General features: G+C 46.7%; 2 protein-coding genes across 2 annotated transcripts in view; both read left to right on the forward strand.

The window, feature by feature from the left end:
- The window catches only part of LOC144754097 (E3 ubiquitin-protein ligase TRIM39-like), a 243,702-nt gene that overhangs the window by 178,602 nt on the left and 50,288 nt on the right, over window positions 1–14,812 (forward strand). The window lies entirely within an intron of this gene.
- On the forward strand, window positions 3,738–4,495 carry LOC144756239 (calpain small subunit 1-like). The gene has a single exon (XM_078645866.1). The coding sequence runs from the start codon at window positions 3,833–3,835 to the stop codon at window positions 4,493–4,495; it is 663 nt and encodes a 220-aa protein (XP_078501992.1). The 5' UTR covers window positions 3,738–3,832.

Consider the following 14,812-nt stretch of genomic DNA (forward strand, 5'->3'; position numbering starts at 1 on the left):
CGGATGTTGAAGGCGCAACATTGTTGCACTTATATTCCGGATAAAAGTGTACAGATCAAAAGATATGTGAAAAACATTACTAATTTGGCAAAGGAGCTCAAACCACTCGAGGTTGATAGTGCCTGGAAGAGACTGGTAGATGGTCTCTCAAATGTAGGTCATTGGCTTGCTAGCATAGGTAAAAGCTTATTATTCAAAATTCTGATGCCAATTGGTATTATAGGTCTTATTATACTTTCCATTTTCTTATGCTGTAAATACCGCAAGCGTACCAAAAAGCACGAGGTTAATGCAAGAGGAGTGAAACGAAGTGTGGATGAGATTGAATTAGAGGAAGTGAATGATCAGATATACAAAAAGGTGAAGACTTCTCACCCTGCTAAAACTGAAAGAGAAAAGCTAGAACGGTTGCTGGAAGAAATAGAACTTTATAAAGTGTGAAAGAAAGTTGGCATCTGGTTCCATTATAATTTGTGATGATAGTAAATATCATCAAAGAGGGGATTGATGAAGCAAAGCTTCGCATATTTTGCGGCTTGCCGAAATCAAGAACCTCGTTTATGTATAACAAGGTAACCCGTGTATGTTTTTACTAACGTTTATATTAAGTTTGAGTAAAGTTTAAGACGCTTGCCTATGTGTATTTCTAATGAATTTAATCCATGTCCTCTAAAATGGCCGCCGCTTGTATTTTAGTTACTGCGCATGCGTCAGCCACACTCACGTGTCCTGACGCGTCTGCAGAAGTGGAGGGAAAGTTATGCGCATGCGTAATTCATAGCTGTGCTTATCATGTGGTACAGCTCGTGCCACTGCTCTTGTGTTTCGTCTGAATGTAGCTAACATTTAATTGCATAAGTTTATTTCTTGATGATGAGTTAAAAGTACAAACCCTGTGATGTGTTTTCATGATGACATTATTATGTATTAATTTGGTTTCGCTTACTTTTCATGTACCGCGGGCAATGGGGGTCTGAGTGAGAGGAGAGCCATATTGGAGGTCCCTTCTGCGCCTGTGCGACATTCGGCAGCACGAGGGACCTTGGCTGATGGAACATAGCCAGCTGGCAGTGATGGGCGAGATGCTCCTGAGAAAGTCACCTCTGCCCTGCGAGAACAGCGAATGTGGCTCCTTATATGATACAATGTATTGTTGCGCTACTGTTAGCTCATGGGAACCCCAAATCTGCTAGGCGGTACCCAAATATGTAAATGAAGGCTTCAAATCGTGTATTGTGATTGGTGTGTTACCCAAACCCTACCTTAGGACCAATCCAAATTGAGGGATTCTGACACTTTGCAACATTGGGGGGTGGTACACTGTCCCCAAACTGTATATCTACCCTGGGTTCACCTAGTGAACCGTCCGACTTGTCTGGTTTAGCTGACCTGTCACTGACCCAACGCACTCAATAGGTGACTGAAGACACAGAGCGCTGCGGAGCACTCTGTCCGAATTTGACCATAGACGGAGGTTCTACTGAACCTTAAAGTGCTGGCAAAGCACTTAGCTGGGAGTTCGCTGACCCAATCGGGGTCTTGATCGATAAGCTGCAGAGCGGGTGGAGCGCAGGCGTTGCTTCCGAACTGTGGGTTCCGGTCCTGTCCTGAAGAGGGTCCTGTCCTGAAGAGGGTCCTGTCCTGATTCCTTTCCCGAGGGTATCCTGTCCTGTCCTGGGTGTCCATTCTGCACCTGCTGTCCTTTGAGGGGTATCCTTCCTTGAGGTTTTCCTGTCCTTAACTGACCCGTGGCCAGGGTTTGGTTTCCACACCTTTTCTAGGTAAATATTACTCTGAACCTCTTGAAATTCTTGCACCTTCTGAATTTCTAACTTTTGCTTTAATAAAGTTAAATTTTGCATATGTTATATTTCCATGCCTTTCCGCAACTATTGAACAGTCATTTATAATTTTGCAAAGATATTCCTATGTCTTCTCATTTGTTAGAAATCATATTTTGCATAGCAGTGTGTCATTTTCTGATATGGTCTAGAACTTCGTTGCCTAGGTTGTTCAAAGGCCCCTTCACCTTAAGTGAAGCGTGTTAATCATTATAAACTCTTCTATAGTCACACACACTTAGTCTATCCCTGTCTAGATAATACTGACTTACATAGTATTTTCTCGTTACATTTTATTTAGTACCTTGATGATTACTTTGTCATTATTTCTTTCTGCCTATGTGATTTACGTTATCTTGGTTATTGATTGCCTTATTTTACTGTACCTCATGCAAGAAAATATTGAACTTTAGATAAACATTTTAAAACTTCCAGTTGTCCGTGGTCATTTAAACAGTATTTGAATGTTATTGGTTGGGTTTGTATTTTGCTGCCTTTCCTTTACAGCTAGCTCCCTGATTCATTGTGGTCATTAGGTACCCGCATCGGTGGATGGTAAGTCGGGTGCACCGAAAATTGGTAGCAGGGAACACACACACACCAACCTGATAGAGCTCGTGAAGTCACCCGATCGATGTATATGGTGATTTGAAAAGTATATGGGCCCTGAAGCCGGAAACGGCGAAAACTGTTGGCCGGGTGGCCTCGCGCGCTCTATCACTTGGACTTGCAATTAGTAAAGGTGTCATGTTTCCAATGAGTATCATCGAACGTGAAAACTGAGTCCTCAATCGTCTCTGCACAGCAAGTGCATGTACTGCACTTATGGTGTCCTTTGGCCGGAGGTAATCCGAACAGACTTTGTAATGTGGGTGCCTTAGTAGTTGGTAGTGCCGCCCTGACAACGTAATTAGCCACACTTTTGTCCTTTTTATACGCAAAGAGTGGTGGCACTGAGAAATCTTCATGCAAGTTTTTTAGCAGATGCCAGTTGGACGTAATGAGCTTCCTGTGTAAATTTGTCGCTGGACAGAAGGTAGTAACACATACCATCCTTTTAACGTCTGGTTTGCTCCTTTTTGCCAACAATGTCTCACGAGGAGTCCACCATGCCCGTTTGAGGGAATTTTTTTAAAGTTTTTTAGGGTACCCTCTCTGAATAAGACGTTCTTTTAGAAGTTCTGCGTGTTTGAAATATTCTTCCTTCGTGGAACAATTTCTGTGTATTCTCAGAAATTGCCCAGAGGGCAAGTTCTGTTTCAAACTCTGAGGGTGGTTGCTGGAAAAATGTAATGCCTTATTCCTGTCAGAAGGTTTGCGAAACAATGTTGTACTTAGGCTTCCATCCTGAGGTTCCACTTTGACGTCCTTTAATTCGTGCGGCGGAGGCGCCCTGCTCGGCTCGTCTCTTGGCAGCACAGACATGGGTGGGGAGGGAGGGTCGGGTCGGTGACTCTGAGCTCCCACTTTCCTGTAATGTATGTAAATGTATAGGCATTTATATAGCGCACTACTTACCCATAGGGTCCCAAGGCGCTTCGACCGCTGCGAAACCCTTCCTGGCTTCCCTGAGAGATGGTCCCTTAATGGGTATCTCCAGGGTGAGACCAGGCATCCCCGGCGGTCTGGTGGGGCCGTTAGTGAAGATGAGGCAAGCTAATGCCCAGAGTTGCCGAGTGTGAACGCTGATCAGAGTGGGCACCGAGGCGAGAGAATTATCGAGTCCGCTGACCCTGGTCCAGAAACCTGCCGCGCCGGGAATCGAACCCTGGTCCCTGGCCGTCCTCTGCTCTCGGGTCTGCCGCCTCTAACCAGTGAGCCACACTACTTCCTGCACAGTTGGCAGGCGAACAAGAACGCATCGAGCGGAGCAGCCCGTTCCAGTGTGCAGAGGCAGGCGGAGAGGAAAACGCTGCTTCGCCCCGGGATCCAGCAAAGCCCTTCGGCGACCCCTCAGAGACAGCCTTACGACCACCACCAACCCAGTCAAAATGTTCCTCGTGAAACAGGCACTCGGGGGAATATCAAAAGGCGGCCAGGCAGGTGGCATCATGAACGTAATTGGAGGGTTGATACCCCGCCAGGGTGGCAGCAGTGGTGGAGGTGGTGGCGGCAGCAGTGCTGGTGGGAGCCGTGGAGGTGGAGGAGGGGGAGGTGGTGGAGGGTGTTTTGGTGGTGCCGGTGGCATTCTCGGAGGAATTATTAACATCATCAGTGAAGCAGCAGCAAGCTACAACCCTGAGCCCCCACCTCCTCCCCGCAGCAATTTTACCAAGGTGGAAGCCAATGAAAGCCCAGAAGTCCGCCAATTCCGCCGCCTCTTCCTGCAGCTGGCCAGGGAGGACATGGAGGTTTGCCCAACGGAGATGATGAACATCCTGAACAAGGTGGTTACTCGACCCCAAGACCTGAGGACCGAAGGCTTTAGCCTGGACTCATGCCGTAGCATGGTGGCTGTCATGGACAGTGATGGCACGGGGAAGCTGGGCTTTGACTTGTTCAAGTACCTAAGCAACATCAAGAAGTGGCAGTGCGTGTTCAAAAGTTTCGACCGCAATCAGGAAGGCTTCATCAGGAGTTCCGAAATACCAGCAGCCCTGCAGGCTGCTGGGTTTCAGCTCAATGAGCAGCTGCAACAAATGCTGGAAATTTAGCAATGGCATAAGCTCAAACTTAATTACTGGGAGACCTATTGCATTGCAAATGCTTGTTGTAGTCTACAACTAAAGCGCCATTGCTACTCTATATTTGTAGCCATATAACTGCGACCTGAGTACGTGTATCTGAGACTGGTTCTAAAAAGGGTGTTGAAGGGCTCCACTTGCAACTCTTTTGTTTGCTTACAGCGAGCGTGATGTGGGTAATGTTAGTACTTCGGACCGGGGTTGGTGTGACGCTAATTGAGCAGGCTGGTTCTCCAGCGAGGCTGCCGCAGGGCCTCCTACGAGAGGAGGCTGGTGGCGTGATCTCAGTTTTGAGAGAATACATTCATCAGGTTAGCGAGAAATACTATTCATAGTTTGGACAGGCAGCAGCCGTTTATGTGCAAGGTAAAGGTAATGTCAAACCTTGACGTGACACGCCATACTAAACGTCAATACCGCATGCCGTAACTTCATTCTGCAAGACACTGTGTGCCACGTAATCTCTAATGTAACCCGCATCCCTCCTAAACTTGGAGTGTTAGGTCCGCTAACATAACGGTTTCACAGAGTTTTAAAGCAAATCTTTTACTTAAACTCTATACATACTGGACTTTTTATTTTATGAAACCATTATTCATACGACGCATTCATTGTTTTTACAGCATATCCTAATGTCAGAGGCCGCCTGCGGGCCAGTTCTTCTAAGTAGGGAATTCCATCGCCCCTAATAAATGCCAGAAATAACTTGTAGTCGGATACCTTATTGAAGCGTAAGGTAACGGGAAAATGTGACACGCTACATAATATTCTTGCCTTCAAAACCAGTTGCATTCTAGCTTATCGCCTATTTCATCTAAATCTGGGCGACATTAAACTGATAATTAAGCAATATCTTTTCCATTGCCGCAAGCTGATACTAAGTTTCAAGTATTACAATGTTGGGATGATACGATCTTGTTAACTCAGACAGACATAGGGTTTCAGTTATCTTTGGCGCCCATAGCCTGTTACAACGAAATGAACACTATCCAAATGATTGGGTCTAAAACTAAGGGCATGGTTTTGGTTTACCAGTAAACTCAAACAGCTCATTTGTTTTCAAACTGTAGAGGGATTCTTTCTGCAAAGTTTTAGGGTTCGGGTGGATGAGAGGTCGTTTTTCAAAGTTCATTAAAGCATCTGAACTGTCCAGACGCAACCTGCTCCCGCACAGGTAATTGATTATATATTGATGCCAGCACTGACTTTCACTGAGATCGCCTTCAGAGATGGTATTGACTCCTGGCTTGGAAAATTAAATTCATTAGACGGCAATTAGTACTAAACGATTGTTTTGTGCTATATTAAAACGGGCAACCAAGGGTACACTCACCGTGGCAGCTATTTATATTAGAGTAATCGTAATCTACTGCTCCTGCAACATCCATAGACAACTTGCCGCATTACATTTGCGGAACACATCGCCCTCCTAAACACTTGGCAAGCATTTTGGTGAAGCAAGCTACAATCATACCCGCAGATTTGAAGATGAAGAATCTGTGATTGGTAGTTACTTTGTGCGACTCCCCGAATTTACTACTTGGTTTAAAATAATCCTTCTCAAGGGAGCTGAAATGACAATTTATACGACTGTTTCTGAACGATACCCTTGAAAGCCAATGGAACACCAGATTATGCAGCTCCTCCTCATAATCATTATGCAATGATATGTATTTGAACGAAACTGCAGGCACTAAAGACATTTTAGCTGCGTCTGGCTTTTAAAACTCTTAAAATCATAACCTGTGGAGACGCTGTCGGGTTTTGTCCGAGGGAATCGACCCGATCACCGGCTCAGATATTTAAGTTCATGAATTCGGCGGCCAAGGAACTGAATGACGCGCAACCTGCTGCAATAGCCTCAGAGAAAATCAAAATCCACAATATCATTTTTACATGATCTTCCTTGAAGACGAGCGTATTAAGTGATGCTAGGGATGTTTTATATTTGATTGCATTTGAATGATTTATCTTGCAGTTTGGAGTGGACGAGATGTGTAATGATTTTAAATGGTAAAATAAAATGTTTATCTTTTCGTGGTAATGGAAGCTTGAATACACGTGAACACCGCTAGTAATTCAGGTATTTACGAGCCACATACATGTTTGTTCTGTTGGGGCCGGAGCATACGTTACAGATGGGACTCACTTGTTGTCTTGTTTGCCAGCGGCGCCATCTTCCTTTCGTTCAGAGTACACTGGGGATATCACCTGCTACAAAGAGCAAACAGATGTATCCTGTGGTTTGAGGTGCGCTTCCCAGCGTTATGGGGCTCATCAGAGTGCTGACTCTTCCCAGGCATTGAGGTCATGAGCAGGAATTGTCTTTTTTGGCGGACTTTTAAAAGTGACGGTAATGTGCTGAACAGTGCACATGTAATATTGGTTGCTGGTTGTAATATATGTAGCAGTTGGAATGTGCACTTTGCCCAAAGGCATGGATTCACTAACTGTAAGAGTGTAGTGTGCTAGTGTACTGAGTTGCTGAATAGTAGGACTTTTACTTTTAATATCGTGAGTCATGAGTTCCTTTTGCTTTCTCTGCTGCTAGTTGCCTCATTTGTTGATCAAGTTGGTTGTGGCATCATATGCTACGCCCCCCCCAATCCAGATGTCTCATTGGTTGCTGCCAGGGGCGCAACTAGGTCTTAATTTCGGGGGGGGCTAACATGGCAAATGAAGGGGCGTGGCTAATGTTAATCAAAGGGGCGGGGCTAAAATGTCAGATAAACGGGATCGATTAATGCTCAGGTCAAGTGGAGAAAACATGCAACCCTAAAATTACCCCCTCGCAACCCAAAACCCATTACCACCCTGAACCCTGAAATCATCCACCTAGAACCCCAAACCCACGCCGATCCCTAAAATTACACCCTTACCCCCCAAAACCCATACCCACCCTGAACCCTAAAATTACCTCTGGCTCCCCAAAACCCATACCCGCACTGATCCCTAAAATTACACCCTTGCCCCCCCAAATCCATTACCACCCTGAACCCCAAAATTACCCCCAGGCACCCCAAAACCCATACCCACCCTGAACCCTAAAATTACCCCCTGGCACCCCAAAACCCATTACCACTCTGGACCCTAAAATCACCCCCTTGAAGCCCAGAAACTCATACCCGCGCTGATCCCTAAAATTACACCCTTGCCCCCCAAACCCATACCCACATTGAACCTTAAAATTACCCCTGGCACCCTAAAACCCATACCCATGCTGAACATTAAATTCTCCCCCTGGCACCCCAAAACCCTGTGGCGTCACTGGGGTTGGTGTCACCCGGTGCGGGTAACTCATGGTGTCACCCCCTCACGACTTACCGCATGGACCACCTCTGTCAGAAATGTACGGCGCTAGGTACTGTCTTACTCCCTCTAGCTCCTTCTCTCTGTCTAGCTCCCTCTCTCTGTCTTACTCCCTCTAGCTCCCTCTGGTTCCCTCTCTCTCTGTCTTACTCCCTCTAGCTCCCTCTCTCTCTCTTACTCCCTCTAGCCCCCTCTCTCTTACTCCCTCTAGCTCCCTCTCTCTCTCTCTTACTCCCTCTAGCTCCCTCTCCCTGTCTAGCGCCCTCTAGCTCTCTCTCACTCTGTCTTACTCCCTCTAGATCTCTCTCTCACTCTGTCTTACTCCCTCTAGATCTCTCTCTCTCTCTGTCTTGCTCCCTCTAGCTCCCTCTCTCTCTCTTACTCCCTCTAGCTCCCTCTCTCTGTCTAGCTCCATCTCTCTCTGTCTTACTCCCTCTAGCTCCCTCTGTCTCCCTCTGTCTCCCTCTCCCTTGCTCTCCCTAGCTTCCTCTCTCTCTGTCTTACTCCCTCTAGCTCCCTCTCTCTGTCTAGCTCCCTCTAGCTCTCTCTCTCTCTGTGTCTTACTCCCTCTAGCTCCCTCTCTCTCTCTGTCTTACTCCCTCTAGCTCCCTCTCTCTGTCTAGCTCCCTCTAGCTCCCTCTCTCTCTGTCTTACTCCCTCTAGCTCCCTCTCTCTCTGTCTTACTCCCTCTAGCTCCCTCTCTCTCTGTCTAGCTCCCTCTCTCTCTCTGTCTTACTCCTTCTAGCTCCCTCTGTCTCCCTCTCTCACTGTCTTACTCCCTCTAGCTCCCTCTCTCTGTCTAGCTCCCTCTAGCTCCCTCTCTCTCTGTCTTACTCCCTCTAGCTCCCTCTCTGTCTAGCTCCCTCTAGCTCCCTCTCTCTCTGTATTACTCCCTCTAGCTCCCTCTCTCTCTGTCTTACTCCCTCTAGCTCCCTCTCTCTGTCTAGCTCCCTCTAGCTCCCTCTCTCTGTCTTACTCCCTCTGTCTCCCTCTCTCTCTGTCTTACTCCCTCTAGCTCCCTCTCTCTGTCTAGCTCCCTCTAGCTCCCTCTCTCTCTGTCTTACTCCCTCTAGCTCACTCTCTCTGTCTAGCTCCCTCTCTCTCTGTATTACTCCCTCTAGCTCCCCTCTCTCTGTCTTACTCCCTCTAGCTCCCTCTCTCTGTCTAGCTCCCTCTAGCTCCCGCTCTCTGTCTTACTCCCTCTGTCTCCCTCTCTCACTGTCTTACTCCCTCTAGCTCCCTCTCTCTGTCTAGCTCCCTCTAGCTCCCTCTCTCTCTGTCTTACTCCCTCTAGCCCCCTCTCTCTGTCTTACTCCCTCTAGCCCCCTCTCTCTGTCTAGCTCCCTCTAGCTCCCTCTCTCTGTCTTACTCCCTCTAGCGCCCTCTCTCTCTGTCTAGCTCCCTCTCCCTCTCTGTCTTGCTCCCTCTAGCTCCCTCTGTCTCCCTCTCTCTCTGTCTTAGTCCCTCTAGCTCCCTCTCTTCCGGTCTTTCTCACTCTAGCTCTCTCGCTCTCTGTCTTACTCCCTCTAGCTCCCTCTCTCTTTCTGTCTTACTCCTTTATCTCCCTCTCTCTCTGTCTTGCTCTCTCTAGCGCCCTCTCTCTGTATTACTCCCTCTAGCTCCCTCTGTCTCCCTCTCTCTCTTACTCCATCTGTCTTCCCTGGATTTGTATAAACAAGAGTGCGATCAACAGGTTGCACTGTAGTGAAAAGCAAGCTGAAATTTGGAACTGGTTCACTGAAAAACTGAAGACTGTGCAAGATACTGAAAAATAGGAAACCATGCACCCTCAGGTGAGCTAGGCTGCTATAGAGTTGCCTTGTGAGCAAAGAAAATTGTAGTCAAGAATTGCAGATCTCCTGCGAGACGCTGGCGAGTGTGAACAGCATGAGGAACAAGCTTGCACAGGGAGCGACAGTAAAGGTGAGAGCAGATGTGAGGCTGCAGTGCAGATTGGTGTCAGCCCATGTGTTGGTGTCACCCGGTGCGGTCCGCACTCCCCGCACCCACCTAGTGACGCCACTGCCAAAACTCATACCCACCCTGAACCCTAAAACTGCCCCCCTGCTCCCCTGACACTCGAAAACCCACACCCACCCTGAAACCTAAAATGTCCCCCCCTCACAAACCCAAAACCCATACCCGCACTGAACCCTAAAATGAACCCCATGGCACCCCAAAACCCATACCCACCCTGAATCCTAAAATTGCCCCCCTGACACCCGAAAACCCATACCCACCCTGAACCCTAAAATTAACTCCATAGCACCCCAAAACCCTTAACCACCCTAAACCTTAAAATTACACCCTGGCACCCCAAAACCCATACCCACCGTGAACCCTAAAATTGCCCCCTGACACCCGAAAACCACACCCACCCTAAACTCTAAAATGTCCACCCCCTCATAACCTAAAACTCATACCTGCCCTGAACCCTAACAACCCCATGGCCCCCTAAAACCCATTACCACCCTAAACCATGAAATTACCCCCTGGCACCCCAATTCCCATACCCACCCTGAACCCTAAAATTACCCCAGGAACCCCAAAACCCATGCCCTCCCTGAACACTAAAATTACACCTGGCACCCCAAAACCCATTACCACTCTGACCCCCAAAATTACCCCTGGAACCCTAAAATTACACCCTTGCCCAACAAAATCCATACCCACCCTGAACCCTAAAATTACCCCTGGCACCCCAAAACCCATACCCACGCTGCACCCTAATATTACCCCTGGTTCCCCAAAACCCATACCCACCCTGAAGCCTAAAATTACCCCTGGCACCCCAAAACCCACATCCACCCTGAACGCCTAAATTACCCCCTGGCCCCCATACCAGTCCTGAACCCTAAAATTGCCCCCTGGCACACCAAAACCCATTACTACCCTAAAATTATCCCTGGCACCCTAAAACCCATACCCACTCAGAATCCTACAATTACCCCCTGGCACCCCAATTCGTAACCCACCCTGAACCCTAAAATTACCCACTAGCACCCCAAAAAATGAACACTACAAACTTACACTACATATTCATATTCGGAGGGGACTCTCCTCTTTAGAGAAAGATACATGGCCCTGTTCACCATTTATCTGGTGAGGTGCGCTGTGGATGTGAATTCCCTACAAGTGCATGGACAGCAGGGGGAATGGGATGTCCAGTGCAAGTGAAGCTTTTCATTTGTAAATTAATTCCTTCTGGCGTCATAGCCCAGGGTTTGCGGTCTGTGCACTTGTATGGAATACACATCCATACAAGTGCACAGACAGCAAACCCTGGGATATGACACCAGCAGAAATTCCTTTACAAAGGAAAAGCGTCACCTGCACTGGCCAGCCCTTTCCCCCTGCTGTGTGCATCTTCCCACTCCCACCCCATGCTGAACACATCAAGTGCTTAGGTGAAATCCCTGCCTTCAGGCAAGGATATCACCTCGGCGCTAGTAAAGGAAAACAAGAGGGGGGGGCTGGGGGTTTACTTGATGCTGTTCAGAGGCTGGCTGGCTCGGGCTGCCGGGCCTCTCAGAATGCATCAATAACAATGACATTCTCAGCTCCGATGCGCAGTCATCTCAGTGCGTGTCAATTAGCCCGGGCTGAAGAAGACGACGGGGGGGGCTGAAGCCCGGTGAGCCCAATGGGTGTTGCGCGCCTGGTTGCTGCGTGGTGCACATGGTTTGTGTTAATGGATAAGCCAAATGATTGTCCATTGATCCGCGTATATCCTGGACCCCCGTTGGATGCCAGTTTACACTGTTAACGCGTGTTTATTTGCAAGAGTATACTCTGCTGACAATCTATAGTATTGGGGTGTAGCTGAAATGACCAGAGACCAGAACAGCAAAGTAGACTTGTGTAGAATGTATTAACTTTAAGTCCAGATGATGGAACCCATGGCTAGGGACGAGCTACTTAGACGAAGGGACAGTACAACTGACCCTCAACTGGCCACCAAAGAGTTCCAAAAGACTCAGAACCTCCAATGATGCATATAGATTCTAATGCTTGATTTAAGGAAATGGAGGGACTTGCAACATACCCACATACACCATCACCCCCACCAATAAAGAAAAAGTTAATAATAATCTCCAAACTGAACCGAAAATGTGAATACACTTTCAGAAACCTATTCAACACACTCTAAGTAGTAGGAAAGAAAAATATACTTGAGTACTTATGTAACCTGTACACCGGAAACACCAGATGAACATGCAGGAAAAATAGAATCACTAATACATTAAAAAAATACCTGTTGCATTCCTTGAAGGGGGTCCATTATTCTGCACTTTCGCACTGTTCGTTGAACAATCTGTATTAGATTTGACAACCCCACCCTCAAATTTGAGAAATCCTAGGAGTGTATTCAGTAACCTGTACCCACAAAACAATAGAAAAACACAGTACCTCCGGAGTGCATTCAGGTTCCTGTGCCCTGGAAACTTTTAGAGAAGACATCGGTATTATAATGACATTGTGTTGTAACACCATCAAATATTACAGCATAACTCTTTCCTTCAGAATCTTGTACTTTGAGGGAATCTGAGAGAAATAGAGTTGGGAAAAAATTGCATAGCTACATCACATCCTTTATGTAATTGCATAGCTCCATCCCATCCTTTATGTAATTGTGACTCATGCGGAATAGGTTTACCATTAAGTGCGCGGCGCGTCCTAGTTTTAGAAATGGGAACCCACCTGCTCTTATTCCATCAACCCCTTCCATGCAACAAAACGGCGTTCCTACTCGCGCTCAATTGGGAAAATAGATAACCCTTTTGAAACCCCAAAAGGCTTATTAATGTAAACACAGTTTCCAGTAGCAAAATATCCTGTGAAATGTCTCAAACCACCAAATTGTAGTTGTTCTTTATCACCTTTACACTTTTTTGTAACGAGCATCAAGTTGAAATAAAAAAAACACTAGATTTACTTTTCCTCCCTCTTAACATCTCAAAAGGAGTGAATCCTGACTTAGAATACGGGGAGTATTGATAAGATGTTAACCCCAGCAGAAAGAGCAGGCTGACTCCCTTCCTTGAGACCTGTTTCCCTCTCTACCAAGCCATTGACTAAGTGATCATGCATACTTAACCGACTGTTTAATGTCATGTTTGGAGAGAAAATTAATAATCTCCCTGGAAACAAGATGAGTGCTTTGCTCTTAAAAATTCTTAAGGAGTTCCTTCTAGGCTAAACACATCATTAAGAAAAAACAACCGTCTGAATATAAAAAGGTTCAACAAAATGATGATGATCCACTTAGAGTGGCAATTGATCAATAGCAACAAACACTTGTTGCAGAAAGATAGTAATTCAAATAGGTTGGAAACATCCAGAGCAATAGTGTGGCTTGGTTCACAAGACAGGAGTAGGAATGAGAGGTACAATCCTTATCTTGCAAACACCGGTTAGAGGGTTGCACATAATGCTATTTCTATAATTATTGGAATATTTGTAAGGTATCCGAAACAGGTGAAAACTCTGTTCTCAAAGTACAGGATTTTTGTGTCCGGGTTTTAAATAGATTCTAAACCTGCATAGATTAATCCAACTTAATTCCTACAATTGATGGCTACGTATACTTTTGTACGAATAATCCTTCAGGAAAATATCCAGTTAAAAAAACCCTAGTAACTATCTGTACCCAAAAGCTTTGGAGAAATATCTGGAGCTTCCAGTTTAAAGAAAGCCAGCCACAAAGAGTAGAAGGTATTATTTGACAAGATAGGGACCGATGCACTAGGGTCTGCCCGACATGATTTGAAGCAGGTTACCACCAATCACAGCTTGACAAATGGGACTTTACAGACTAACATACCTTTGGTTACAGTTTACAGTAAGAACTTGTGGATTTGCTAGTGCAATACTGAACTTCAGTGCCCACCATGCTAATACTTCTGCAACATCCCTGAACATCTAGATTGTGTTGGCCACTGACCTCAGTAATGCCCATAAATTTAATATTTAGGGGTTCCTTCGAGTCTTGTTCCTCAGATTCGATGACCTAAGAAGGACCGAAGACCCATGCAGCAGCGAAGGAGGAAGGCGACAACTGACTTTTCCCCAGCCCTACCGGCCAGTCCCCGCTTCAAGGTACATGCTCACACAAACCAGGATGCCCAGCAGCTAGCAACCTTCAAGAACCCTGGAGACCTGAGCTCCCTTCTTCTAAGACTTTTCTCCGGTGGACACTGGATTTGTCCAGAAAGAAACCACCTCAAGGACACCAGATCCCGGTGGGTCAATGACATTTGTATCCCTCTGCATCTGACGCCTTTTGCCCGAGTCCAGGTTGCCCAATGACACAATGATGTCCCCCTAGCGATCCTTGCCTGGGATCTAGCAATGGACTTCCTCTCCTGAGCTTGCCCATGATGCCTGCAGCCTCCTCTTCAAATGTCCCCCGGCTGCAACCGGATCCAGTGAGAAACCCGACACCCTGGTACCTGCATCCCCCAGGCCTTGGGAGTGCCTAACTAATGGTGACCTGGCATTACCAAACAAGCATTTGCAATGAAATAGGTCTCGCATTATTAAAGTTTGAACTATTGGTGTTGCATTGTTTAGCAATGCCAATAGCTCACACTTTAATAATGCGAGACCTGTTGCATTGCAAATGCTTGTCATTCACGCTGCAGCCATTATATGCAAGGGAGTGGAGCGAGAGAGAGGAGAGCTCCCTGACCCAGACAGTCCTCCCAATATTTGATGATGAGAGCCTGCCTTTTCAGCATTCAGGGTCAGAAGGACAGAAGTGAAAAGTACAGCGTCCGAGAGAGTATTCTGCGTTTAATTAAAACAACTGCCTCTGGTGACACCACATTGTGTGTTGGACTTGGCCTAAGGCAGGCCATACACACTCTCTGTTCCCTAGATCTTTGAATCTCACATCGGTCACTCACGGTTCATGATTTTCACTATCACTAGTAGTGACCAATGTGACCGTCCCAGTTAGTGTGGCGGCGTGCATGC

Source organism: Lissotriton helveticus, chromosome 5_1 (assembly GCF_964261635.1).
Source record: "Lissotriton helveticus chromosome 5_1, aLisHel1.1, whole genome shotgun sequence".
NCBI lineage: Eukaryota > Metazoa > Chordata > Amphibia > Caudata > Salamandridae > Lissotriton > Lissotriton helveticus.